This window comes from Caloenas nicobarica, chromosome 1 (genome assembly GCF_036013445.1).
Source record: "Caloenas nicobarica isolate bCalNic1 chromosome 1, bCalNic1.hap1, whole genome shotgun sequence".
In the NCBI taxonomy this organism is placed as follows: Eukaryota; Metazoa; Chordata; class Aves; order Columbiformes; family Columbidae; genus Caloenas; species Caloenas nicobarica.
The window spans coordinates 1,401,891-1,427,693 of NC_088245.1; the positions used below are offsets into that span (position 1 = coordinate 1,401,891).

The 25,803-nt window shown below is 56.2% G+C and overlaps 3 protein-coding genes and 1 long non-coding RNA gene across 5 annotated transcripts in view; 3 read left to right on the forward strand and 1 right to left on the reverse strand.

Annotated features, from left to right (window-relative positions):
* The first annotated feature begins 1,179 nt into the window (after positions 1–1,179).
* On the forward strand, positions 1,180–4,783 carry TSPAN33 (tetraspanin 33). Of its 2 annotated transcripts, none has more exons than XM_065658513.1 (8): positions 1,180–1,397; positions 2,522–2,579; positions 2,766–2,893; positions 3,004–3,078; positions 3,170–3,265; positions 3,575–3,703; positions 4,194–4,355; positions 4,674–4,783. In XM_065658513.1, exons 1-8 carry the CDS (start codon positions 1,293–1,295, stop codon positions 4,773–4,775), a joined length of 855 nt encoding a protein of 284 aa, XP_065514585.1. In that variant the 5' UTR covers positions 1,180–1,292; the 3' UTR covers positions 4,776–4,783. The 2 variants fall into 2 exon arrangements, with proteins under 2 accessions (XP_065514585.1, XP_065514587.1); XM_065658515.1 differs by having other exon boundaries at positions 3,040–3,078.
* LOC136003168 (uncharacterized) lies at positions 2,121–7,295 on the reverse strand. Its single transcript, XR_010608038.1, has 3 exons — positions 6,894–7,295; positions 4,242–5,333; positions 2,121–3,421 (listed from the first exon to the last, which is right to left on the reverse strand). It is a non-coding gene; the product is annotated as an uncharacterized LOC136003168 (long non-coding RNA).
* Positions 7,296–7,576: 281 nt separating this feature from the next.
* SMO (smoothened, frizzled class receptor) lies at positions 7,577–15,534 on the forward strand. Its single transcript, XM_065640440.1, has 12 exons — positions 7,577–8,724; positions 10,027–10,232; positions 11,077–11,286; positions 11,365–11,537; positions 11,715–11,934; positions 12,039–12,162; positions 12,247–12,339; positions 12,552–12,660; positions 12,857–13,042; positions 13,249–13,397; positions 13,485–13,619; positions 13,777–15,534. The coding sequence occupies exons 1-12, from the start codon at positions 8,466–8,468 to the stop codon at positions 14,313–14,315; spliced, it is 2,403 nt and encodes an 800-aa protein (XP_065496512.1). The 5' UTR covers positions 7,577–8,465; the 3' UTR covers positions 14,316–15,534.
* A 5,702-nt stretch (positions 15,535–21,236) lies between these two features.
* The window catches only part of AHCYL2 (adenosylhomocysteinase like 2), a 103,914-nt gene continuing 99,347 nt past the window's right edge, over positions 21,237–25,803 (forward strand). The window contains exon 1 of the mRNA XM_065635672.1: positions 21,237–21,689. Coding sequence (XP_065491744.1) covers positions 21,276–21,689 — 414 coding nt within the window. The 5' untranslated portion in view covers positions 21,237–21,275. The remainder of the gene's footprint in view (positions 21,690–25,803) is intronic.

Here is a 25,803-nt window from a genome sequence, read left to right on the forward strand (position 1 = left end):
ACCCCAGAAGCAAGATGGGGATTTTTGGTTTCAGTTCTTCTTCCTGAAGTTCTTGCCTTGTTTCAGGAAGGGCTGTGATGGTGCCAGCAGCTGCTCCCCGGGGGTTTCCAGCCTTTATGAACCCTGGCACAGGAGGTAAAGAATAATAAATATAATAATAAATGTGTTAAATATAATAATAACCACAGGGCGGTGGTCCCCCCAAACAAAGGGGACCTGTCCCCACTATGGCACGGCCAGGCCATGGTGATGGGATAACTCTTGCCTCTCCCACACCAGCCACAAAAACCAAAAGCGTGATGAAAAAATTCAGAAAAAAATTAGAATTTGAGGTTTGGATCCGATTCCCCATGTTGAGCTGGTAAGTAATGCAAACGAGGCAAGCAGGTGGAACCTGAGGGGGTGGAGTGTTGTGGTGGAGGAAGGTTCCATCCTCCTCCTCCTCCTCTTCAGCTTCGGGGGGTCACGCTGGACACCCGAAAATAAAGGGAAAAACAAAGAAATCCACCAAAGTGTCCCGTTTTTTACGCAGCTTGCAGATTTTTGCAGCCAGAGGGAAACTGCGGAGGTTTTGGGCTCTCGCTTCCCTGTGTTGGTGAGGTCACTGCCTGTTTTGCCTGATTTCTGCAAATTTGGTGTCAGAGATACTTGTTTTGGGGTGATTTCTGCAAATTTGGTGCCATGGCAGTGCCCTTTTGGGGAATACCCAAATCACCCCAGTTGAGTGTGTTTGAAGGATGAGGGCCCTCCCGTGTCCCTGCTGTCCCCTCGTGTCCCTCCCAAGGGCTGTCACTGAAGGCAGAAATCAACTATAAATTATAATTGTAATTATAAAATGCAACCGTTCCCCCCCAGGGCTGGGGGTCTCCGGGGCAGGGACGGCACGATTCGGGCAGTTTTGGGGAAAGCGGCGTTGCGGGGTCACCCAGGAGGGATTCGCCCCCCTGGCTCATTGTGTGGTTGGAAAAGTGGGTGCGCTGGCCCTTTAAGGTGGCGCGGCGCCGCGAACAGGTGCGGCGGGGACACACGGCGCTCGGAGGGGAGGAAACGGCGGCCCATGAGCGACGGGGCGCGCCACCAATGGGAAGGCAGAGTGAGACAGACGGGCCAATGAGCGAAGGAAGGGGGTGGGACCCTGCCTGGCTCAGCTGCGCTCGCTGCGGGGGTGCGAAGTGGGGCCGGGTGGCTCCGTGACCGGCTCGGCTGGGCTCGGCTCGGTTCGGCCAGGCTCGGCTGGGCTCGGCGCCGTTCGGCTGAGCTCGGCTGGGCTCGGCTCGGCTCGGCCCGGGGCCATGGCGAGGCGGGCGGCGGGCGGCCTCGGTCCCCATGGGGACGATTTCTCCTTCGTCAGCCCGGTGGTGAAGTACGTGCTCTTCTTCTTCAACATGCTCTTCTGGGTGAGTGACACTGGGACCCCCTCCGTCCCTGGGGGGGGACACTGGGGGCCCCCCCCATCCCCAGAAACCCACTGGCAACCTGCCATCCCAGGGGCACGCTGGGGACCCCCGGGCTGACCCCGTCCCTGACCCTAGTGGGACCCCCCCCGTCCTCGGGGGGTTCATCGGGACCCCCCGGATACTGGGACCCACCCCCATCCCCGGGGGTTCCCCGGGACACTCCATCCCTGACCCCTCCCAAGACCCCCAGACAACCCCCATCATCCCCAGGACCTCACTGGGACACCCCTTTATTGCTGGGGGATGAAGAGACCCCCCATACCTGAAGACTTTTTGGGGTACCCCTGCTCCTGGTGTCACCCCTGGATGTCCCCTGCCCCCACCCCCCCCCCAACCTGTTGCTTCCCACCCCCAAACTCACCCTTTGGGGTGTCACAGCCCTTTGGGGTGTCCCCCTGCCACCACCCAGGGCAGGGACACTGGGTGCCCCCAAGTATGGGGGTGACACACGTGGGGGACCCACCCGCCAGGTGCCATCGTCACCCAAACAATGGCCTCTGGGCCCAGTCCTGACTCTGTGCAGGTGACAACCCTGCAGAATGGGAGGGGACACAGACCCCTCTTGTCCCCAGACCGCCCCCAGCAACACCTCCTGTGTGGGAGAAAAAATTTTCTGTGTTTTGGGGTCTTTTTGGATTTTCTTTAATGTTTTTGAGCATTTTTTTTAAAGTTTGGGGAGGAGTTTTTAATGTTTGGGGGGGGTACTTTTTTTTCTTTTTATGGTTTGGTGGGTTTTTTTGTTTTTTGAGGGTCAGAATTTTTTAGAGGGCTGTTTCCCTATTTAAAATCACATTTTTGAGGAAGTTTCTCATTTCCGACAATCCACGTCCCCGGGTCCAGCTGCCCACAGCGGGGAAGGGCTGTTGGGGACGGGGGTGACACAGGTGGGGACATGCCGGTACCATTCGTGGTGGGCTCTGTCCCACCTGTAACACCAAAGCACCATGACCTGGCTCTGTAGAGGGGTGACGAGAGGAAACTGAGGCAGCGGGTCTGTCTCTGGTGCAGGGACACCCCAAGTGGGAAGGGGGGGCTCACAGTTTTCCCCCTGTCCCGCTCTGCAGATGATCTCGATGGTGATGGTGGCGGTGGGGGTCTACGCGCGGCTGCTGAAGCACGCAGGTGAGGTTGGGGGACCTGGGTGGGGACACAGCGAGTGTCACACCCCCCAGGGCCCCCCAGCTCAGCTGTGGGAGAGTGGGACCGATCCTGAGCCGGCACCATGGTGGGGGGTGATGGTGGGGGCTGCCCTGTCCCCCCGGGGATGTGGGGCGCTGGGGGGGCCACCGGTGACACTCGCTGCGGCAGAGGCGGCGATGGCCTGCCTGGCGGTGGACCCCGCCATCTTGCTGGTCGTAGTGGGCATCCTCACCTTCCTCATCACCTTCTGCGGCTGCGTCGGCTCCTTGCGGGAGAACATCTGTCTGCTGCAGACGGTGAGTCCTTGGGGACGGCAGGTCCCTTTGGGGTGTCCCCCCCACCCCAGCGTGGGACCGTGGTGTCTCTGCTGTGGCCCTCCCCGCCATCACCTTCCTCTTGCCCACAGTTCTCCATCTGCCTGACCATCATCTTCCTCCTGCAGCTAGCAGCCGGCGTGCTGGGCTTCGTCTTCTCCGATAAGGTATCGCTGCAGGGGAGGGAGTGGCGGGGGGGCTGGATGACCCCCAGCCTGTCCTGTTGGGTGACAACCTTGTTGATGTCCCATTCTGCAGGCTCGTGGGAAGGTCAGCGAGATCATCAATGGTGCCATCGTGCATTACCGGGATGACCTTGACCTGCAGAACCTCATTGACTTTGGGCAGAAGGAGGTGTGGGGAGGACACAGGGGGGCCAGGATCTCCTCTGTTGGATGAGGACATGTGGGTCGGGCTTGGGGGGTCTTTGGTCTTGCCTTAAATCTGCGGGGTCCCCCAGGTTGGGGATGCTGGGTGGCTCCTCCAGGATTTGATGTTTGTGGTGATGCCCTGGTTGGGGAGAGAAAAAGGGGGTGAGTGGAAATGGCCATCACTCGCTGCCCGTGAAGTCCACAGTCCTGTGCCCCGTTGTCACACCATCCCTGTCACCTCCTCGCCGTGGGACCAGAGTCCACACTGAGCACCCCATCCCCTTCCCCACAGTTCAGCTGCTGCGGGGGTGTCTCCTACAAGGACTGGTCGCAGAACATGTACTTCAACTGCACCACCACCAACCCCAGCCGCGAGCGCTGCTCTGTGCCCTTCTCCTGCTGCCTGCGGGATGACAGCGAGGTGAGGACGGCGTCCTCGGGGGACACCAGGTGTCCTCGGGTGACCCACACTTTGCACCCTGTTCCTTGGGGCTGGGCTGAGCCTGGAGTCCCCTCCCCAAGAGAGGGGACCCACCACTGGCAACGTATAGAACCCTGTACCACCCTCTGGGTTTGGGGACCCCTAGCTGGGGGTGCTGCACGGGGGTCAGAGTGAATCCCCCTTCATGGGACAGTGGGGGGGCTTTTTGCAGGCAGGCAGGGACTCCTGTCAATCCCCCACCCAGATATTGTCCCTTTTGGGTGCTGGGGGTGTTCAGGGAGCCCAGTGCGGGAGAGATGGGGCTGGGGACACCAAGGATGGGCTGGCCCAAAGGAAGGGGACACCCCGAATGGTGCCAAGGGCAGGGCTCCTGTTGCCCCACGGCTGCCCTACAAGAGGCAGGGACCCCTCCCCAGCCCGGTGCATTTTGTCCCCAGCCCCTCTGTGTCCTGTCCCCTCCTTGTCCCAGGCTGTCATCAACACCATGTGCGGGCAGGGCATGCAGGCCATGAGCTACCTGGAGGCCAGCGCCTTCATCTACACCAACGGCTGCATTGACAAGCTGGTCAACTGGATCCACAGCAACCTCTTCCTGCTGGGAGGCATCGCCCTGGGGCTGGCTGTCCCCCAGGTAACCAGGGCTGTGTCCCCTGGGGACTAGGGGGTTGAAGGGACCGTCCTGCAGCTCTGCTTTGCTCGCTGTGTCATCTGGGAGTTGCCTTAATGATGAGTCTAATTGTAACCCCGGGGGAGTCAGGGCAGGATTTGGGGTGCGGTGCAAATGTTGGGCACATTGTCACCTGGAGATGTGTAAACCACTTGTAGGATGGTGGGGTGATGCTGCCTGGTGTCCCTCAGCACTCTCCTTCTGCTTCTGCTTCTCCTTCTCCTCCTCTTCCTCTTCTTCTCCCTCTCCCTCTCCTCTTCCTCTCCTTCTCCTCTCTTGCAGCTGGTGGGCATCCTGCTGGCTCAGATCCTCATCAACCAGATCAGAGACCAGATTAAGCTGCAGCTCTACAACCAGCAGCACCGAGCAGACCCCTGGTACTGAGCCCTGGCGCATTGCAGCAGCACCGGCGTCTGTCCCCGTGGCACAGGAGGAGCCGGGACTTCAGCGGTGGTTTTGCCAAACCCCAGATCCGTGGGGAGTGCTGGAGGGGCTTTGCTGGAGAAGAGGGAGGTTGGAGCGGGACTACGGCCGCCCGGATCCGTGCATGGTGGCTGCTCTCCTGTGGAGAGGGGTGCATGGGGACTCTGTGGCTTCGGCAGCTGGTGCGAGAGCCGGGCTGTGCCATGCTGCTTGGGGGGCTGAGCCACCCCGTGAACTGCTGTCTGTCCGTCTGTCCCGGGGGCCTGAGAGCTGATGCGCAGGTCGTGCGCAAAGCAGGTTTGCACTTGGATGCGCTTCCCATCTCTTGTGCTGTAGATGGGTGTCCGTCCGTCTGTCCATCCTCTCCTCATCCATGCACCAAGCTGCCTTCACCCGAGGCTGGGCTGGCTCCAAATTGGGGACCTTCCCCCTGTCCATGGGCACTGCAGCCCCTGTCAGCTCCATCCTGGTGCCCAGTGGGGACAGACACTTCCTGGAGCCATCGCTGGTGTGTCCACCCTGGAAAAAGAAGGGACAGGAAGGCGAGGACCCCACATTAGCCAAGGGTGGGGGTCCCATCTCTGCCTTGGGGGGCTTGAACCCCTCCATAGGGTGCTGAGCCACATGCAGAGGGGGGGGACAGGTGCTGTCCCCTCCCTTGTGGGGATGGTGTTATGACATTTCCCTTTGCTTTCATGGAGAATAAAGAGAGATATGGCTGGATCCTGTAGTCCCTGCCACATAGTGAGGGGCTGCTTGATCACCGGGGAGGGGCAACACCATGGGGGGACAATTCCATGCTCGATGGGGACAGTGTCAAGTCCAGCCCCTTCCCGTGCAGTGTCCCCCTCATCTCAACAGCACAGTGCTGGGGGGCTCCCCAAAAAATGGGGGAAAGGGGCAGCACAACCAGCTGGTAGACAGCAGAGAACCCCCCAGCAAGGAAAATTTGGAGGGGTGTTCTCTGCCCTGCTCCGGGGGGGAGCTGACTTTGGGCAAGGCGGGGGACCTGAATTCCACCCCAGGAAAGAGTCTACAAAATTTGGGGGTGCCATGAGCTGGGGGGGCCCACCACTGCCCCCCAGCATTGCAGGCCCCGGCCTCGCTGCTGCTTTTCAGAGCTGTCGCAAATTGTGGGTGGAGGATTTTCTTTTTTTTTCTTCTTTTTTTCTATTTTTTTTTCTCCTCGGGCTGGGTGGTCCCCCTGCCGCGGAGCAAGTCGGGATGCGGCCCAGCACCGGCTCTTTGTGTGCGGCCGGGAGGCACCGAGGAAACCTGCTGATTGTGGCCCCCCCGTGTGTCCCCCCATCCAGCTTTTGGCTGAGGGGGGACAGGGTTGTTGGGGACTGAGGTGACCCTGGCTGTCCCCGGTCCCCTCCAGCATCCCTGGGCTGTGTACTCTGGGAAAAATACCCCAAACTGTCCCCTCTGTGCCCCAAAAAGTGGCTTCCCCCGCCCCCCAAAAAATTTATTCCCCTGAAATGCAACTTCAGAAAAGTCACACCCCAAATAACAACAGGTCTCCCCCAAAAAAGTTTCTTTTTCCCCAAAAAGCAACTTCACCCCCCCAAATGTGACTCCTCACCCCAAAGAGCAGTTTCTCCCCGCAAAAGCAATCACTCCGTTAAAGAATAAATCTCCCTGTGATAAGTTATTTTTCCTCCTTCCAAATTACTTTTCTTCCCCAAACTTCTCCAAAGATCTACTTCTCCCCCAAAAAGCAAGTTCTCTCCCAAAAGAGTGGCTTCTCCCTCCCAAAAGCGAACGAAAAGCAACTTTTCTCCCTTCAAAAGTAATTTTTGCCCCCCCCACAGTAAACTCCCCTCCTCCAAAAGTGACTCCCCTTCAAAACAAGTAACTTTTCTCCTTAAAGAAATAACTTTTCTTTGCAAAAAAGCAACTTTTCCCCCCTAAAAGTTTTGTCCCCCCAAAAGTAAGTCCCCCCTCAAAAAAGTGACTTTTCTCTCCAAAAAGCAACTTCCCCCCAAAAAGTGACTTCTCTTCCTCTAAAAGTAACTTCCCTTCCCCAAAAAAGTGACTTTTATTGCCAAATATAAATTTTCTCTCCCAATAAAGTACCTTTTGTCCCCCCAAAATGACTTTTTCCTCCATGAAGTGGCTTCTCTTCCCCAAATGCAACTTTCTTCCTCCAAAAAGCAACTTTTCCTCCCCCAAAAGAAACTTCTCTCTCCTAAAAAAGACACTTCTCTCTCCCAATAAAATGCCTTTTGTTTCCAAAAAACAACTTTTGTCCCCATAAAGTCGCTTCTCTTCCCCAAAAGCAACTTTTCTCATCCCAAAAGCGACTCTTCCTTCCCAAAAAGTAACTTTCCCCCCGAAAAAAGTGACTTCCCCCCCAATCCAACTTTCCTTCCCTAAAAGTGACTTATCTCCCTAAACCCCAACTTTTCTCCTCCAAGAAAAACAACTGCTTAAAAAGCAACAAAAAGTAAGTTTTTGCTCCCCAAAAGAACTTTTATTCTCCCCAAATCCGACTTCTCTCCCTCAAAAAGCCACTTTCCCCCTCAAAACCAGCCTCCCCCTCCCAAATCTCTCCAATCTCCCCCCTCAAACCCAACTTCTGTCTGAAAAAAACAACCTTTCTCCTCCAAAAACGCGGCTCCTCCCCCTTCCAAAGCATCATTTCCCCTCCCAAAAGCCACTTCTCCCTCCCCAAAACCAACTTTCCCCTCACAAAACCCAACATTTCCCCCCCAAAAAACAACTTTTCCCCTCCTCCAGCAGCCCCGCTTCGGGATAACACCCCTCAACCCCCCCTTTCCTCCTCAAAACCCCCACTTTTCTCCTCAAAAACTCGTCCCCTCCCTGCCTGCTCCAAAAGAAGTAACTTTTTCCTCACAAAAAGCTACTTTTCTCCTCAGAAGCGAGCTATCCCCTTTCCTTGCCACCCCCACTTTTCTGCTCAAAACCCCCACTTTCGTCCCCAAAACTCTCGCTTTCCTCCTCAAAAACTCATCCCCTCCCTGCCCACTCGAAAAAAGTAACTTTTTCCTCACAAAAGCTACTTTTCTCCTCAGAAGCGAGCTATCCCCTTTCCTTCTCACCCCCCCCACCCCCTTTCCTCCTTAACACCCCGACTTTTATGCTCAAAACCCCCACTTTCCTCCTCAAAACTCTCGCTTTCCTCCCCCAAAACTCGCCTCCTTCCTGCCCGCTCGAAAAAAAGTAACTTTTTTCTTCACAAAAAGCTACTTTTCTCCTCAGAAGCGAGCTATCCCCTCTCCTTCTCACCCCCACCCCTTTCCTCCTTAACACCCCGACTTTTCTGCTCAAAACCCCCACTTTCCTCCCCAAAACTCTCGCTTTCCTCCCCCAAAAGTCGTCTCCTCCCTGCCCGCTCGAAAAAAGTAACTTTTTTCCTCACAAAAAGCTACTTTTCTCCTCAGAAAAGGGCTGCCCCCCCCGCTCCCCGCGCCGCGTCTCCTCCGCCCGCCCCGGCGGGGGGCGCGAGGCCGGGCCGCGCTGAGGGAGGAGGAGGAGGAGGGGGAAGAAGAAGAAGAAGAAGAGGAGGAGGAGGAGGAGGAGAAGGCGGGGAAGCGGCCCCGCTCCGCTCCTCGGCGAGCTCAACAAAGGGCCGTCGGGGCATGGCCGGGGCCGGGGCCGGGCCGCCCGCCTAGCGCCGGGTGCGGGATGGCGCTGCCGGGCGGCGGGTGGCGGTGGGCGCTGGCGCTGGGGATGGCGCTGGCCCTGGGCGGCCGCCGCTGCCCCGCCGCCCCGCTGCTCAACGCCTCGGCCGTTCCCGAGCGCTGCCGCCGCCCCGCGCCCTGCGAGCGGCTCCGCTACGGCGCCTGCCTGGGCTCCGCGCTGCCGTACGCCGCCACCTCCACGCTGCTGGCGACCGATTCGGCTTCGCAGGAGGAGGCGCACGGGAAACTGCTGCTCTGGTCCGGTACGGCCCGGGGGGGGCCGGGGCGGTGTGAGCGGGGAGCGGGACACGGCGGTTCGGGAAAGGCCCGGGCCGGGGGCGCTGGGGCTGGGCACGGGGGCCGGGGCGTTATAGAGGGGGACAGGGGCTGGGTACGGTATACAAAACGATATAGTAAGGGCCTGGGGGTGGGTACAGTATAGAAAACTGTATAATGAGGGATTGGGGATGGGTACAGTATAGAAAACTGTATAATGAGGGACTGGGGATGGGTACAGGATAGAAAACTGTATAGTGAGGGACTGGGGATGGGTACAGGATAGAAAACTGTATAGTGAGGGACTGGGGATGGGTACAGGATAGAAAACTGTATAGTGAGGGACTAGGGATGGGTACAGTATAGAAAACTATATAGTAAGGGACTGGGGATCAGTATAGTATAGAAAACTGTGTAATGAGGCACTGGGGGTGGCTACAGCATAGAAAACTATAGTAAGGTACTGGGAGAGGGTACAGTATAGAAGACTGTATAGTGAGGGACTTGGGATGGGTACAGTATAGAAAACTATAATGAGGGACTGGGGATGGGTACAGGATAGAAAACTGTATAGTAAGGGACTGGGGATGGGTACAGGATAGAAAACTGTATAGTGAGGGACTGGGGATGGGTACAGTATAGAAAACTATATAGTAAGGGACTGGGGATCAGTATAGTATAGAAAACTGTGTAATGAGGCACTGGGGGTGGCTACAGCATAGAAAACTGTATAGTAAGGTACTGGGAGAGGGTACAGTATAGAAGACTGTATAGTAAGGGACTGGGGATCAGTACAGTATAGAAAACTGTATAGTAAGGGACTGGGGGTGGGTACAGTATAGAAAACTGTATAGTAAGGGACTGGGGATGGGTACGGTATAGAAAACTATAGTACGGGACTGGAGATGAATACAGTATAGAAAACTGTATAGCAGGGGACTGGGAATGGGTACTGTATAGAAAACTGTATAGTAAGAGACTGGGGTTGGATACAGTATAGAAAACTGGACAGCAGGGGCCTGGGGATCGGTACAGTATAGAAAAATGTAGTAAGGGACTGGGGATGGGTACAATATAGAAGGGAACAGTATAGTGGGGGACAGGGTACAGTATAGAGGGGAGCAGTATAGCAGGGCCCTGGGGACGAACATCACACCCCAGAGGTGCTATAGGGGGGTCCGGGTGCCACATGTGCCCAGTTCCAGGGGCAGATGGTGCCCGCGCTCCCCACAGCCGGGGTCTGCCCCGTGTCCCCGCGCAGCCGGGTGGTGACACCGCTGTCCCCGCAGGCCTGCGCAACGCCCCGCGCTGCTGGGACGTCATCCAGCCCCTGCTCTGCGCCGTCTACATGCCCAAGTGTGAGGATGGGCAGGTGGAGCTGCCCAGCCAGACCCTCTGCCAGGCCACCCGCGCGCCCTGCACCATCGTGGAGCGCGAGCGCGGCTGGCCCGACTTCCTCAAGTGCACCACCGACCGCTTCCCCGAGGGATGCCCGGTACGGGGGGACACGGGAGGGGACACGCAATCACAGGACGGTTGAGGTTGAAGGGACCTCTGGAGATGATCCAGTCCAACCCACCTGCTCACGCAGGGTCACCAGAGCAGGTCGCACAGGTCGGGCCAGGCGGGTTTGAATGTCTCCAGAGAAGGAGACTCCACACCCGCTCTGGGCAGCCTGGGCCAGGCTCTGGCACCTCCCAGCAAAGAAGTTTCTCCTCATGTTCACATGGACCCTCCCGTGTTTCAGTCTGTGCCCGTTGCCCCTCACCCTGGCGTTGGGCACCACTGAACAGAGTCTGGTCCACGCTCTGACACCCACCCTGAGATATCGATCCCATTGATCAGATCCCTCTCAGCTTCTCTTCTCCAGCTCAACGGCCCCAGCTCTCTCAGTGTCTCCTCATCAGAAAGAGGCTCCAGGCCCCTCAGCATCTTTGTAGCCACCAGTGGACTCCCTCCAGTAATTTCTTGTCCTTCTCAAACTGGGGAGCCCAGAACTGGACACTGAACTCCAGATGTGGCCCCACCAGGGCAGAGCAGAGGGGGAGGAACAACCTCCCTCGACCTGCTGGTCACACTTTTCCTAACGCACCCCAGGTACCGTTGGCCTCTTGGCCACAAGGGCACATTGGTGACTCATGGTCAACTTGTTCTCAACCAGAACTCCCAAGTCCTTCTCTGCAGAGCTGCTTTCCAGCAGGTCCCACGAGCTCCAAATCCCCACAGGGCAGTGGGAGCGGGGACACACTGGCCCCCCCAGCCCTCCGTGGGGGACCAATGTCCACCTTTGGCCACGGGGGTGTCTCCTCCTCCTCACAGCTTCTCTTCTCCTCTGGCAGAACGAGGTGCAGAACATCAAATTCAACAGCTCGGGGCAGTGCGAGGCACCGCTGGTGCGGACGGACAACCCCAAGAGCTGGTACGAGGATGTGGAGGGTTGTGGCATCCAGTGCCAGAACCCACTCTTCACCGAGAAGGAGCACCGCGAGATGCACGTCTACATCGCCGCCTTCAGCTCCGTCACCATCTTCTGTACCTTCTTCACCCTGGTGAGACACGAGGGGGCACAGGGGGAGGTGTCCCCAAAAGGGGGCTGGGCACCAAGCTGTCCCTTTCTCCCCGACCAGGCCACATTTGTCGCCGACTGGAGGAACTCCAACCGCTACCCCGCTGTCATCCTCTTCTACGTCAATGCCTGCTTCTTCGTGGGCAGCATCGGCTGGTTGGCACAGTTCATGGATGGTGCCCGCGACGAGATCGTGTGCCGGGCTGACGGCACCATGCGGCTGGGGGAACCCACGTACGTGTCACCTTTGTCCCCATCCCACCACAGCCACGTGCCAAGAGGTGTCCCCAGGATCACGGAGGGCTCTTGGGAGCGTGGAGGATGCTCTACTCTTGGGGTAGGAGAGACCTCCTTCCCCCTAGTGTCCTCTCATGGAGCTTGGTGACACTCCTGTCTGGTGTCCCCCCTTAGCTCCAACGAGACGCTTTCCTGCGTCATCATCTTCGTCATCGTGTACTACTCGCTGATGTCGGGTGTCATCTGGTTCGTCATGCTGACCTACGCCTGGCACACCTCCTTCAAGGCGCTGGGCACCACCTACCAGCCGCTGCTGGGCAAGACCTCCTACTTCCACCTCATCACCTGGTCCATCCCCTTCGTCCTCACCGTGGCCATCCTGGCCGTGGCGCAGGTAACGGGGCCACCGTCCCGTGTCCTGGTGGTTCCCTGCCGAGGTGACGTGTGTGGGGAGGGGTGGCTGCAGCCAACTGACCCCTCTGTCCCCATCTCTGCCAGGTGGATGGTGACTCCGTCAGCGGCATCTGCTTCGTGGGGTACAAGAACTACCGCTACCGGGCCGGCTTTGTGCTGGCACCCATTGGGCTCGTCCTCATCGTGGGTGGCTATTTCCTCATCCGGGGTAGGTGTGGGCTCTCCCCGGCGTGGGGACAGGGACACTGTGGGTGTTCCCCTCCACCCTGACCACCCTGTCCCTCCACCACAGGGGTCATGACGCTCTTCTCCATCAAAAGCAACCACCCTGGGCTGCTGAGCGAGAAGGCGGCCAGCAAGATCAACGAGACCATGCTGCGGCTGGGTGAGCGGTCTCCATCGGCACTGCTCCCTTTGGAATTTGGGTGGGATTGGGGACATTTTGTCCCCTGAATCCAGAAAGCCCCATCTCACCCTCCCAGGGCTGGCTGCAACGGGGGACAAATTATAGTGACAGTGGCATGGCCCCGGTGCAGCATCTTTGTCCCAGTGTCGCTGAGATCTGGCTAAACCAGGGATGTCCCACTTCTCTTCCAGGCATCTTTGGCTTCTTGGCCTTCGGCTTCGTCTTCATCACTTTTGGCTGCCACTTCTATGACTTCTTCAACCAGGCGGAGTGGGAGCGCAGCTTCCGGGAATACGTCCTGTGAGTGGGACAGGGTGGGGACGGGAGGGCGAGGGGGATGCTGGTGGCATCCCAGCACCTCACGTTCAGCAGGAGATGTTGCAGAGCGGAGAGGCCCGTGTCCCCCACCAGCGTTGCCACCACATCTCAGCCCCATCACGGGGTGGTGTTGGGTGTCCCCCTCCTCAGGGCCACCGTCCTGCCTCTGTCTGCACAGGTGCGAGGCCAACGTGACCATCGCCACGCAGACCAACAAGCCCATCCCGGACTGCGAGATCAAGAACCGTCCGAGTCTGCTCGTGGAGAAGATCAACCTCTTCGCCATGTTTGGTACTGGCATCTCCATGAGCACCTGGGTCTGGACCAAGGCCACCCTCCTCATCTGGAAACGCACTTGGTGCAGGTGAGACCCCAGGGATGTCACTCTAGTTCCGTGTCACCCTTCCTGCCCCAACCAACGTCCTGAAATGTTGGAGGTTGTCCCCAGGCTCTTGTCCATCAGCTCAATGAGTTGTGGGCTTGCAGTAGATCGGTTTGGGAAAGGGGTTGTATGTCCCGTGTGTCCCCTGTGCCACACTGTGTCCCTGCTCTGACCTGCTGTGTCCCCAGGTTGACAGGGCAGAGTGATGACCAGCCCAAAAGGATCAAGAAGAGCAAGATGATCGCGAAAGCCTTCTCCAAGCGCAAGGAGCTGCTGCGCGACCCGGGCCAGGAGTTGTCCTTCAGCATGCACACTGTGTCACACGACGGCCCCGTGGGTACGTGCCTGTGGGACAGGGGCCACCTCCGCAGCACCCCGATGTCCCCACTGTCCCCTCTTTGACCAGGCTCCGTTGTTGTTGCAGCCGGGTTAGCGTTCGACATCAACGAGCCGTCGGCTGATGTGTCCTCAGCGTGGGCGCAGCATGTCACCAAGATGGTGGCCAGGAGAGGAGCGATCCTGCCCCAGGACATCTCCGTGACACCCGTGGCAACACCTGGCAAGTCCTTGGGGACCACGTGGGGCATCTCGGGGGGGACGAGCCAGGCTGAGGGGTGTTGGGGATGTGCGGGGAGGCAGAGCCAGGGGGCTGGGGCTGGTGGGGGGCACAGGGCAGGATGCGGCCCCCCTCACCCGCCCTGTCCCGTGTCCTTCAGTGCCACCGGAGGAGAGGGCCAACCTCTGGGTGGTGGAGGCCGATGTCTCTCCCGAGCTGCAGAAGCGCAGTAGCCGCAAGAAGAAGCGGAGGAAGAAGAAGAAGGAGGTGTGCCCGAGCCCCGAGCACTGCCTGGGGGTCCCCGCAGCCCCCCTGGCCCCCAGCACCGTCCCTCGGCTGCCTCGGCTGCCCCCCCAGCCCTGCCTGGTGGCCTTTGTCCCTGATGTCCCCCTGGGGCCCTGCCAGCCTGAAGCCACCTTCGCCAGGGGACCGTGGGATGGCCGCCGCAGAGCCAACGTCTTCCACCTCATCAGCAACCCCTTCTGCCCCGAGAGCGGTTCCGCAGAGGACGAGCACCCCGGCCCCAGCAGCGGGCACCGGCACCACAACGGGGGTCCCCGCTGGCCCCCTGACCCAGCGCCCCTGCCCCACGGCCGAGGGGGGATGAGGACTCCAGGCCGACGGGCTGGCTTGGCCCCCATCCACTCGCGGACCAACCTGGTGGACGCCGAGCTGCTGGACGCTGATTCGGACTTTTAAGCCCGTCAGGACGTTACGAGGGGACGGGGACACCTGGGGTGAGACCCGAAGCCTCGTCCCACACGAGGGGACACCGAACGCCACCCCGTCCTGCTGGGACCAGTCCCAAGCGTCTCTCTGGCCCGGCCATGGCTGATTTCTCCCCTCGGAGGATGGCGTTTCTCCTCACATCGCCCGGACAGATTCGATGCACGTCCCAGACTGCCGGTAGAAGGGTTTTGGGGTCCCCCCCCCAGCACCACTGGGAGAAGAAAAACAGGGTGTCAGTGGAACAAACCCCACCCAGGTCCTGCAGGGAGTTAAGGACGAGGGGGACGCTGCTTTTGCCACCGACGGGGATGGGAGCGGGTGGCTCCCCCGGGACAGCGGGCGAGTGCAGGTCAGGGTAGATTTTGAGCTTTGTCCCACGTTTTGGGGTGCTGGGACCTGCTGACACCCCTCGCTCACCCTCTGCCCCCCCCACAGCTAGACGGTACGTAGAGCTTCCAAACACTTGTGCCAGTAGGGTTTTTTTTATTTTTAATTTTTTAATCTTTATATAATACACCGAGACGTGACAGCCGGGCACAGCCTCCGCTCAGGTGCTGTGCCTGAGAGCGGGATGAGGTGACACCCCCGCCACAGGGGTGGCACCGGCATTCCCGGGGTGCACCTGTTTTTCTGGGTACACCCGTATTATTTCAGGGCTCCCAAAGTGCCTCCCAGCTCCCCAAAGAGCTGAACCAGACCCAAAAAGGAGGGTTGGTGGGATGACAGTCAGAAAAACAGGTGCTCCCTGAGCCACGATGTAAAAAAATAATAAAACTTTAAAAACTCAGGGTGCACAAGGCAAACTGGGGTCACCTTTGCTATCTGGGTGCAACAACCCCTTGAGTAAGGCTTTTTATAATTTTTATTAAGAAAAAATAACCCCAAATTACAGCTGAACCCTGAGGCAGGAGGACTCCGGTCCCTGCTGGTTTTTATCTGCCTGTTATCCCTCTACGTGCCTATTAAATCCCAGTAGGCTCCTGGCTCTCTCGCTATCGCGGTGACATCCACGGGTTAATTTTTGCTGTATAAAGGAAAATCCTCCTGTATCAGTATTAAATTTGCCAAGTTTCCATTGCCAGCGGCTGCCCCCGGCTTTTTGGGGAGGTATCGAGTGCGGGGAAATATCGCGGGCTTTTGTCCTTTCTCCTAAAAGGGCTCCAACTGCTTAAAAACTGCTTCAAACTGCTTTAAAAAACTGCTTTAAAACCCCATCCTGGCCGTTTCACCCGCAGAGAGCAGGTGTGAGGGGGTGGAAATGTCTGTGGGTGCTATGGGGACTGTTTGGGGGACATTCACTGGGTTTTGGCAGCAAAGTGGGGGTGTCCGGGGGGGCCCGTTGCCAGCAGATGGCACTACGGGCCTAAATATCCCCAAACCCGCTGTGGGGTGGCCCCCAATTTTGGGGTGGTGCTGTGCAATGCTCTGTGCGGATGACGATTTGGAAAGTGTTATTTTTTTTGTTTTGGTTGGGAGCGAGGCATACGGGTGCTCGGTTATATATCCTCTGAAATTTGGGTGGAATTGGGCACTGAAAATCACATTTTCCTGCTGTTTTTTGGTGAGCAGGATGCACCGACCTCACTCCGCTGCCACTGGGGGCTCCGTGCTGGGGCAGGCGGAGTAAGGGCTGGGGTGAAACAAAATGTTTATCCATCTTTATTTTATTTTTGTGGGCTTCTTCTCTTAAAAGAAAAATCGACTGAAGCAGCTGATCCTAAATGATATGTTTATTTTGCAACAAAAAGCTAAAATATTTAATTTTGGAAATGACAGGAGACATTCTGACTCTGTCACATCCCTTATGTTTTCTCCCACGCAACAAAAAACCCCCTTTGATTTGGCACATGGGGACAAACCCCCCAATTTTTAAGGAAGAAAAAAGGATTTATCCTGGAAACAACCCACCTCCCTCCTGAGGAGCTCAGAAGGTGGAACCAGCGCTTTGCTCTAGCAGGAAAAATGAGAAGCAACCACCAAAACCCACCATTTAAATGGGGTTATGGTTAAAACGTCCTGGTTAAAAGGGATGAAACGCCTGTCACGGGATAAATTCAGCGCAAATTCTCTGTGCCCAGAACATCCTGCCCTGGCACCGGGCAGGGAGAACCAAGGAGACCAAAAAGTGTCACCACTTACCAGCGTGGGCGCTCACGGTGTCGTGTGCTGCTCAGAGTCAGGGCCTGCAGGGAAAAAAGAATTTAGAATCAGAATTAAGATTAAGAAGGCGGGGAGGTGCCTTTGCTTCGCCTCTCCCACCGTTTCAGCTCCAGGGGATTTTTCTGGGCACAGGATGGGGACACAGGGACATGGCGACACAGGGACATGGGGACACGGGTAGTGCAGCAGCTGCCAGCCCCACCGTGGGTTTCCCTGCCTGCGAAACCACAGCCAGGAAACCACGGATTCAAGCAGCAAAAGCCGTGCGGTTACCCGCAGCCGCGCTCACATGTGTGACAGAGCAGGGACAGTTTATTAGGGACAGGGACACAGCCAAACAGGGTCCTCAGCGCCCTCGCATTGGGATTCGGGACAATGCTGCTCCCCCCGCTGTGTCCCCTCAGCCTTTCCCCAAGAGCATCTTTTCCCTTCGACTCCTTCAGCATCAGGTTATAAAGCCCCGAGGGACAAATCTCCCTTTGGTGACCCAAGTGTCACCCGCTCAACTCCTCGGCTGGCAAAACCCAATTAATTTCCCCACCGAATATCCTCAGGAAAGGGGAGAGCTCAAATGCTCACAAGGAAATACCGTCCTCTTATTTATTATTCTTTTGCCTTTTGGTGACGAGCAATATTTCAGGCTCCACTTGACATGAGCCTTTTCCGCTTCCCCCCGCTTGCCCTCCCGTGGGGAAACAGCTTTTAATTATCTTCCAGGTATTATTTTAAACTGATTTCCTAAGGAAACGAGGCTCATAGGATTGCACAGGTCTGTCTGTCTGTCTCTCGGGCTGCGTATTTGTAGATAATATTGCAAAGATTTTGTGAAAATTGAGCACAAGGAGGGGAATTTCACATGCACAGGCGCCCCTGTCCCTGCTGTCCTGTGTTTAACTGGTTTAGGGAGGAGATAAAAATGTGGAGGGTCACAGGTCTCTCCAAACACCCCGAAAAACGTTCATCTGGGCAAGGCAGGGAGGTTTTGAGGAATCCGGATAATATTGGCTATGAATATATTTAACCGCTCGCCCTGGGGGACAAATGTCGGCGCTATCTGGGCGTCCGGTTGCCTTCACCATAATTAAATGAATGAAAAACTATGATAGTGCAAGGCTGGTCGCAGGGACGTGGCCAGAACAAATCAATAGCTGCAGTAAAATCGGATTTATTGTATCAAATGTCCAAATGCCATTAGGCGGGGATGGGCTGAATCATCTGAACTTCATATCTGTAGTACAGGAGGTACAATCAGAAGGGTTATTATAGGGTGATATCAACTTCTAGTTTGGAATTGTATATATCATGGCAAGATGATGACTGTGTCTGTCAGCTTACAGGAGGGTATTAGAATCTTAGAGAATCAAAAAACTTCCGTATAAATCTCTTTTTTTTCCATTCCTGGTGTCTGGAAGGCTGTTCCATCCCTGTTCACGGAGGTGAATATGCTCCACGTGGGTGCTCCCACCCACCATCACTCACCCCAGCACACACCCGGCTGCCGGCTCCATTTTCCAGCACTGCTTTTAGGACTAAACATCACAGGAACAGGCAAATCCAGACCGTGAAAGTGGTTTGGGCTCTACTGACCCCGTAACCAGCCCAGTCTCCTGTCGGGCAGGCACTTGGATCACCAGCCGCTCTCCACGACGTGGTGCGGTTGGATGGAGAGTTTGGAGGGTGTTGGTCTCTTCTTCCAAATAACAAGCAACGGGATGAAAGGAAATGGCCTCGAGTTGCGCCAGGGGAGGTTGAGGTTGGATCTGGGGAACAATTTCTTCCCCAAAGGGCTGTGGGGCATTGGAACAGGCTGCCCAGGGCAGTGCTGGAGTCACCATCCCTGGAGGGGTTGGACAGACGGACATGAGGTTCTCAGGACATGGGGCAGTGCCAGGGGTGGGTTATGGTTGGACTCCATGAGCTTGAGGGGCTTTTCCAACCAAACCGATTCTGTGATTCCGGGCAATTCAGCAATTAATGAGCTGAATGGCTCAGCCACGCTCAATTTTGCAGCTGGTTTTGGTGGGGAAAACCCCAGGTTTTGTTTGTGCAAGACCGAAGCGGGGGTGTCTGCACCAGAGCGCACCCATGTCCTGAGTTTTCCTCCATCCTCCCCTCTCTGGTTTTCATATGCCAGGGAAGCGAAGAGGGCAGAGATGGCTATGAAATATGTGACACTGGTGTCTAATCTTGCTCTTCCTTCACCTTTGGGCTATGATATGATCTTTTTGGGAGTCTATTTATGCTGTTTCCCAGGCAGCCCAGGCCTCTTACAGCTACAGGAGAGACCGCAGCTACTTTATTCCTTTCCTGGCTTAATTTTGTTGTTTGTGGTCATTTTTGGTATAAGAAATCAGGCTCCCATGCAGATCTACATGCGGACACAGCTCTCAAGGGAAAGACTTTTGCCTTTCCGAGGCTGCTTTCTGCTTGCTGCCTGTCTCCTGCTCCTCTCGCCGCCCTCCAGACGCGCAGCACGGGGAAGGAACCAGCCCGAAAATCTCTTGTAGGCACCTCTGGCGCCGCTTTCACAGAGCCCCGATTGTTCGAACCGCTCGACCCTCCCTCACCAAACGGCCTCTCCCTTCCTCTCCTGATATCCGTTGTTTTTCCAGATAAATCGTCAGCCTAGGACATTGCTCCAGTTTGCCAGATCGCTGGCGAGCTGTGATATCGTCTGTTTGCTGAACAGTTTGCGCCCCGATGTGACGGAGGGAGGTCCGATTAGCACCGGGGTGTTTGAGTGCGCTGAGATTAGTACGTGACCTTTTTTTGAGGAAAATGTCATCCCTTTTGGCACCAAGGCGAAGATCCTGCGCTGAGCTGGGTGGGCGATGCACGGCTGGGGTGCATGGAGCGTGAAGGACCAAGCTCAGCGTCAGGATTTTGCCCGAGCAGCAGATTCCCCAGTGGTTTTTATTTTTTTGTCAGAGTGTGGGATCTGCGACACCTGGAGACGATAACATCTGGAGGATTTCTGCCCTGGGCATCGGCGCTGCCGAGCGGGACAAGTCCCGTTTTGCTGTAGAACTGTCATGCTGCTGGGGCTTTGCACGGAGCCTGCCCTTGTCTTGCGACTGCAAAAACACGCAGCGGGTATCGAAGGGGAGGGATGTTCATCGGCTACAACTTCAAATCCCTCCCACAGCAGCTTTCAAAGAGTTTTGTTTTCAAAGGCTCCTTCTGAGGCTGAAATTTGCCCTGCGACTGAGCCTTCTGATCACAGGGAGAGGCAGAAATGTGCTGTGAAACCCGCACGCGGATTCTGATTTCACTTCGTTATGGAAATTGCATTAGTTCAGTGAAGTCAGGACTTCTCCCCACACACAAAGTGATGTAGTTCTTTTCCTTTAACCCCAACCCCCCTCACACATTCCTCCCGTCATCCTCCCCGTGTGGCGTTGCCTTTGGAGCCCAATAAATGCTTTACAGCCCTTTCTCTCTTCTCCTCTCCTCTGTCCCAAGCATTTTCCAGTCCAGCTGCCACCCTGGCATATAATGAAACCGTTTTTCCTCCTGTCCCCAGTGAGTTTTTACCAATGTGGTGTTGTCATCAGCTGCTGATTAGGCTCTTCCTCTCCAAGCATGAAATCCTCCTTCGGCTTCTCTGGTTTGGCTGCCCCTCTGCCTCGGTCACTCCCCTGCCTCCTGATTTTGGGGGTTTTTCGGTGGGCTCCTCCTGTCCTCCCACTGTAGCTCAGCTCATCCCAAACGCCGAGCTCACCCAGGGCTTGTGAGTGTTAACTTGGGAATCGGAAACTCTCCTGGTCATCGCAATCTTGCCAATTGTTTCATCCTGCACGTTTCTTACTTCTGGTATTTCTGGTGAATCCTGAAACTCGGCCCAATCTTGCAGGATTTCGTACGTCTCCATTTTCCAGGCTCCTTCGCATCCCTCCCGCTTGGCCGATCACGTCCCTTGTGGTATCGAGAAATTGTCCGTTTGCCCCCAACAGGCCCAACATGTTGGACATGACCTGGAACGAGACCGGAACGTGGTGCTCGCGGTGTGTTCGCGCAGCCTCAAACGCACTTGCCTTGTGCCTAATAACGATAATAATAAAAAAACAACCAAAAGCAAGGATGCGTTTGAATTCCCCTTCCCTAGGAGGAGCTTTCCTGAGGAACTGGGTTTAGAAAAACACGTCCCGTTACTGGCTTTTGTTTGCACTGAAGAAAGGCTGACGCACAAAGGGGCTCTGGGCTCACAGAGCCTGGCCGGACAGCAAGTTTCTGGGCTTTTAGATGTTGTGCTGGCCTTGCCAGAACACGTCAGCTCCTCTTTTTCAAGGGTTTTGCTCATGGAGGTGCAGCAGGCCCGGGACAGCGGCCTGGCACAGACCCTGGCGCTGGGACGTGCTCAGAGCGCTCCAGCCGGTGCCCAAACCACCAAAAATTCCACTAAAACGCGAACAAAACCCAAACTTCTCCACACGGAAGGAGCTCAAGTGCGGCACGGATTGTCCCTAGGCGGCGTGGGGGCCGCGGGAGGCCACACGGCCCGGGCGCGGCCCCGGCCGGCCCTCACGGGCCTTCGCCTCCCCCGCCACTCCGCGCCCCAGCCCCGGCGGGACTACACTTCCCAGAAGCCCCCGCGGCGGAGCGCGGGTAGGCGGGGCGCGGGCGGGGCGGCGCAAAGGCTGCCGGGAGTTGTAGTCGCGGCGGGGCGGCGGGCGGGAGGACTTCACGTCCCGGCGTGCCCCGCGGGCGCTGAGGGGGCGGTGGCGGCGGCGGGGCGGGCGGTCCCTGAGGGAGCCGGAGGCGGCGGCGGCGATGTCGGTGCAGGTGGCAGCGCCGGCCGTGGAGCTGAAGGAGCTGAGCGGCCCCATGGATAAGGCGGCGGGGCCGTCGTGTGAGTCGGTGACCGCTCACCCTCCCGGGCACGGCGTGGCCGCGGCCCCCTGCTCGCTGCCGGCCGCCGAGCGTGAGGCGGCCCCGGCGCCCTCCTCCTCGTCCTGCGGCGGCGGCGGCGAGCGGCCTCCGCTGAGCGGCTGCCCCGGGCTGTCTGCCGCCGCCGCCGTGCCGCCGGGCGCCGCCAAGGTGCCGCAGGCTTCGGCCATGAAGCGGAGCGACCCGCATCACCCCCAGCACCGGCACCGCGACGGCGGCGACAGCGGCGGCGCCGCGGCCGAGGCGCTCGTCAGCCCCGACGGCACCGTCACCGAGGCGCCGCGCACCGTCAAGAAGGTGACGGGGAGGGGAACGGGGGCGGGCCGGGGGCGAGCACCCACCCCCGGGCGTGGGGACCCCGGGTCCCTGTGGGGACATTCCCGGCGGACACGCTCACCACACCGGGGAGGAGGAACCGTCCCGGGGCTTGGGGACAAGGCGCTGCGTCCAACCGGGTGGGGACCGGCCCGGCGTGGGGTCCCCGGTGCGTGTGTGTTGGTGTGTCCCGAGGCGGGGCTGTGGGGCTTCTCCCGTGGCCGTGGGGCAGCTGCCGTGCCCTGGCTGCATTCTGGGGACAGTTTTTTGGCATCCTGGGGTCCCATCCACTCCTCGTGTCCCCCTGCGCTGTGGTAAGTGTGGGGTGAACACACACGCTGTGGATGTGCCCACGGACACGCGTGACCAGCGTGATCCTGCCCCGTGGGTCTGTGTCAGCCACGCGTGTGCCCGTTTCGCGGGGCGTGCTCTTGCTTACACGCTCGTGTGCGCCCAGCTGTGTGGGTACACGCTGGGTGCATGCGTGTGCACCCGCTCCCGCACGCCCGGGCGCGTGGGGTGTTCGCAGGAAACGCGGGTGCCACGTACGTGAGCTCCGGGGTGTGTGTGGGTTCACATCGGGTTCACGTCCCCGGGGTTATCTGCTCGCTCTGAAATAATGGATAAGCAGCAGATAAAAACGGTGCCTGTCCCGTTGGCGTGAGAGGGATAATGGGGTATACCCGGTGCCCGGTGTGTGTGTCTGGGTGTATCACTGGGTGCACAGCCGGGGTGGGTGTGCACGGGGTGCCCCGTTCTCAGGGGTGCCCTTGGCCTGGTCTTTGCCCGTCAAAGTGCGTGGATGGGAAGGACACAGACCACAGTCTACGTGGCGAATGTGTGCTGGGAATTCAGCTATGAGTGTGGGATGTATGTGCTGTGCCTGTCCCGTGAGCGCGTGTCCGAGCGCGTCTGCCCTGCGGGCATGTGCACGTGCCCGTATGTACCCCCTAGGTGCATATGTTGTTCAGGTATATACGCCCCCAAGGTATTCATATATATGCACGTATAGGAGCACCCATAGCTGGTTATACGTGTGTTCGCAACTACTTTTGTGCTTACATGTGAATATGCAGGCATAGATGTTGCTATACATCCACTTGCATATATATGAACCCATACGTGCAGAGGTAAGTGCACAGGTACAGAGGTGGATGTGCAACCCTACATAACGCATCCTGGTAAGTGTACAAACATGCATATAGATGCATACACACATACAGGTGTCTATATGCATGTGTGACATATACTTTTCACATGCAGGGGAAGTATACCTGCGAGTTTACATGGTTAAATATCTATAGGGATGCAAAGACGTGCACACGTATGTACCTATGCATACAGGTGTACATATTTGTGTTTATAGCTGCACAAACGCTGACAGAGGTATATATGCATTAAGGTACACCTACTCTCCTTGGATGCCTACGTATGGGTGCAAAGCAGCACCTGCGTATATAGGCACCCATATGTAACGTGTGCTTGTACCTTTGCACATCTGCCCACACCCAGCCATACAGATGTAAACATCCTTATAGATGCAAATGCATTCAGACACACACAGACAGCCCCGTATGTGTCACCTGTAGACACCTCCATCCCTTTGCATACACAGATTATACACATACCAGTGTCACCCTATAGAGGCACGTACGTCCATTCTCTGACTTGTTCATGTAGATACGCGTGTGCGTTGTGCATGTCCCTCCGGTGGATGCACCTATGGACATAGATACTCCCCATAAGGGGGGATATGTATACTTTCCTATAGATACGGCCTCCTATAGATACACGGGGTTGGATGATTGTAGAGAAACACACCTTTTCCACAGAGATTCCGGAGTTTTTGGTGCCTGGCACCCTTCCCTTCGAAAATCTCTGGAGAAGGAGTTCTCCCCCGCGATGCAAGAGCCTTTTGGGCAATGGAGGGGAAGAAGCGTCCCAGTCACGAGGGGAACCTCCCTATGCATTAAACTCTGAGGTGAAGACTTTATCTCCATATTGCTGGACTTCCACGCTCCTTTGTTATTGCTCTAATATTTCCTCTCCCTTTAGAAGGCCCAGGATGAGGGAGTTTGTCCCCATAACCGTGATGTCCCTGAAACTGGAGTTTCTCCTAGAAACTGTGGGAAGAAGCATGTCCCTGTAAGGTGACGTCTGCCCAAGAACAGGGGCTGGATCAAGGCCTCCATCATCCCTTAGAAATCCTTCCTGCGGGGGTCCAGTTCCTCCATAAAGGACATTTTTCTGCTAAGATTGTGACTCTGTCCCCAGTGTCTGGAGTCCTGTCCATTTGATATCCTAATCTCGTCTTGATTTTTAGAGACCCTCAGGGTATCCATATTTCTTCTCAAGTGTGCTTAATACTTCTAAACTCCTCCCTTAGCCCCCTCCTTTCTTTTTTTTTTTTTTTTGTTAAACAACATAAAGATGTTTCCTTACACCTTCTCCTGAAGTCCAGCTCCTGTCACGGCATCAGACGCCACATTTGCATCACTATGTCTACAAGGGGAATATTATTGAGGGTGGGTGATGGGGTCGTTGTCTGAAAACATGTTGAAGGAACCTGCATCTCTTTCCCTGGATACTCCTCGGAGTGGCAGAGGATGCTTTGTAACAATTTGTTTAGGAGCTGGCAATCTGTCTGGTTGCTAAAGGCAGCAAGATGTGTTGATGGAGAGTATCTGGGAGTACATACTGTTCCTTCTCCTTCTTTTCCCCTCATACTCTTGTTTTCCAGTGACTTCAGTGCATACGTTCCAGAGATTCGAGATGTTTACACTTCCCAGGTTTACAAACCCGGAGTCCTTTCCGCCGTTTCTTAGGAAGTTGTGTCATTTAAATAAAACACCAGATTTGGGAGCTGTAAAGATTGTTCCCAGTCCTGTGGTTGAAAAATTGGGCACGCGGAGCTGAAGCATCTGTTGAAGGGTTTAGTACAAAAATAAGTCTAAAAGAAGCAGGTAAAATTTTTAGTCAAATCCAATAGAATTTTGTCTTAGGACCTGAAATACAGGTAAAGTTCTGTTTAAAATAAATAACAAGATCATGTCAAATTTGTAGTGAAACCAATTAAACTGTAGTTCTTCACAGAGCCTTCCTGGAAGAAAAACATCTTGATAGTTTTTTCTCGACAGGGTTTTATATTAAAAATATTTTTTTTTCCTTTCTGTTTTTTAATTTCCTTGAAATTTTAGCCTGTGTTCCTGAAGTACTGCACCACCAAATATTTATTTCGTAGTTTTGACATGAGCACAAGAGTTCCCGGTAAATCGCCACGGCTGTTCTTTCCTCTAATACCACTCTCATTTTAGAATGTATTTTACATTGCTTTAGTATTTTACTTATTCCTGTCTGCCTTTAGATGTGCTAATTAATAGTTCACTCAGGTAGGGTGGGGAAGGTACATGTGCCCAGACTGGCAAGTGTTAATGACATTGCATGTTTGTGTTTTTATTTATTTGGGCGATGGCTTCATTTTGTTGTAATATTGATGCGTAGACCTGATTCTGCAGCCTCGCGCACCTGCCCGTACAAGAAATGTCGGCGCTCCTGAGAATCCAGAGCTCGAAGTCAAGGCCGCCGGGCTCGTCTTCGTGACACCTGCGGAGGTGGCGCCCGTCAGATCTGGGTGAAGATCTTGGTTGTGGTGTTTTTGTTCTTGTTGGGTTCTTGCTGTAGATCCGCGTTCTCACGACGTGGCTGGAAGGCCTCGTTCCTCAGGTGACGTTGGGCTTGGCTTTTCCGGCGAGCTCTGATTAATGGATGTGGCTGTGACCTTTCTGGGTGTCTACATGGGTGGGTTTAGGCGATCCCTCTTGTCTGGTGTTGCTTCAGAGCTTTCTGCTTCCGAGAAGGGCTGGTGACCGGGGCTTTGACCTGTGTCTGAGGCCTGGGCTGGTGGCCTTGAACTTCAGGGCTTGTCCAGACCTTCTCCTGCCTCTCACCGCATCTCCTGACCCTCTGCCCTCCCCTTCTTGGAAGTTCTCAATATGATTCCAAGATGAGGCTGTTCAGGGAAGCTCAAACTACATAAAATCCCTCACTTTCGGTTGAGTTGGTGCGATTGCCTCCACTGTGGGGTGACTCAGGGGAT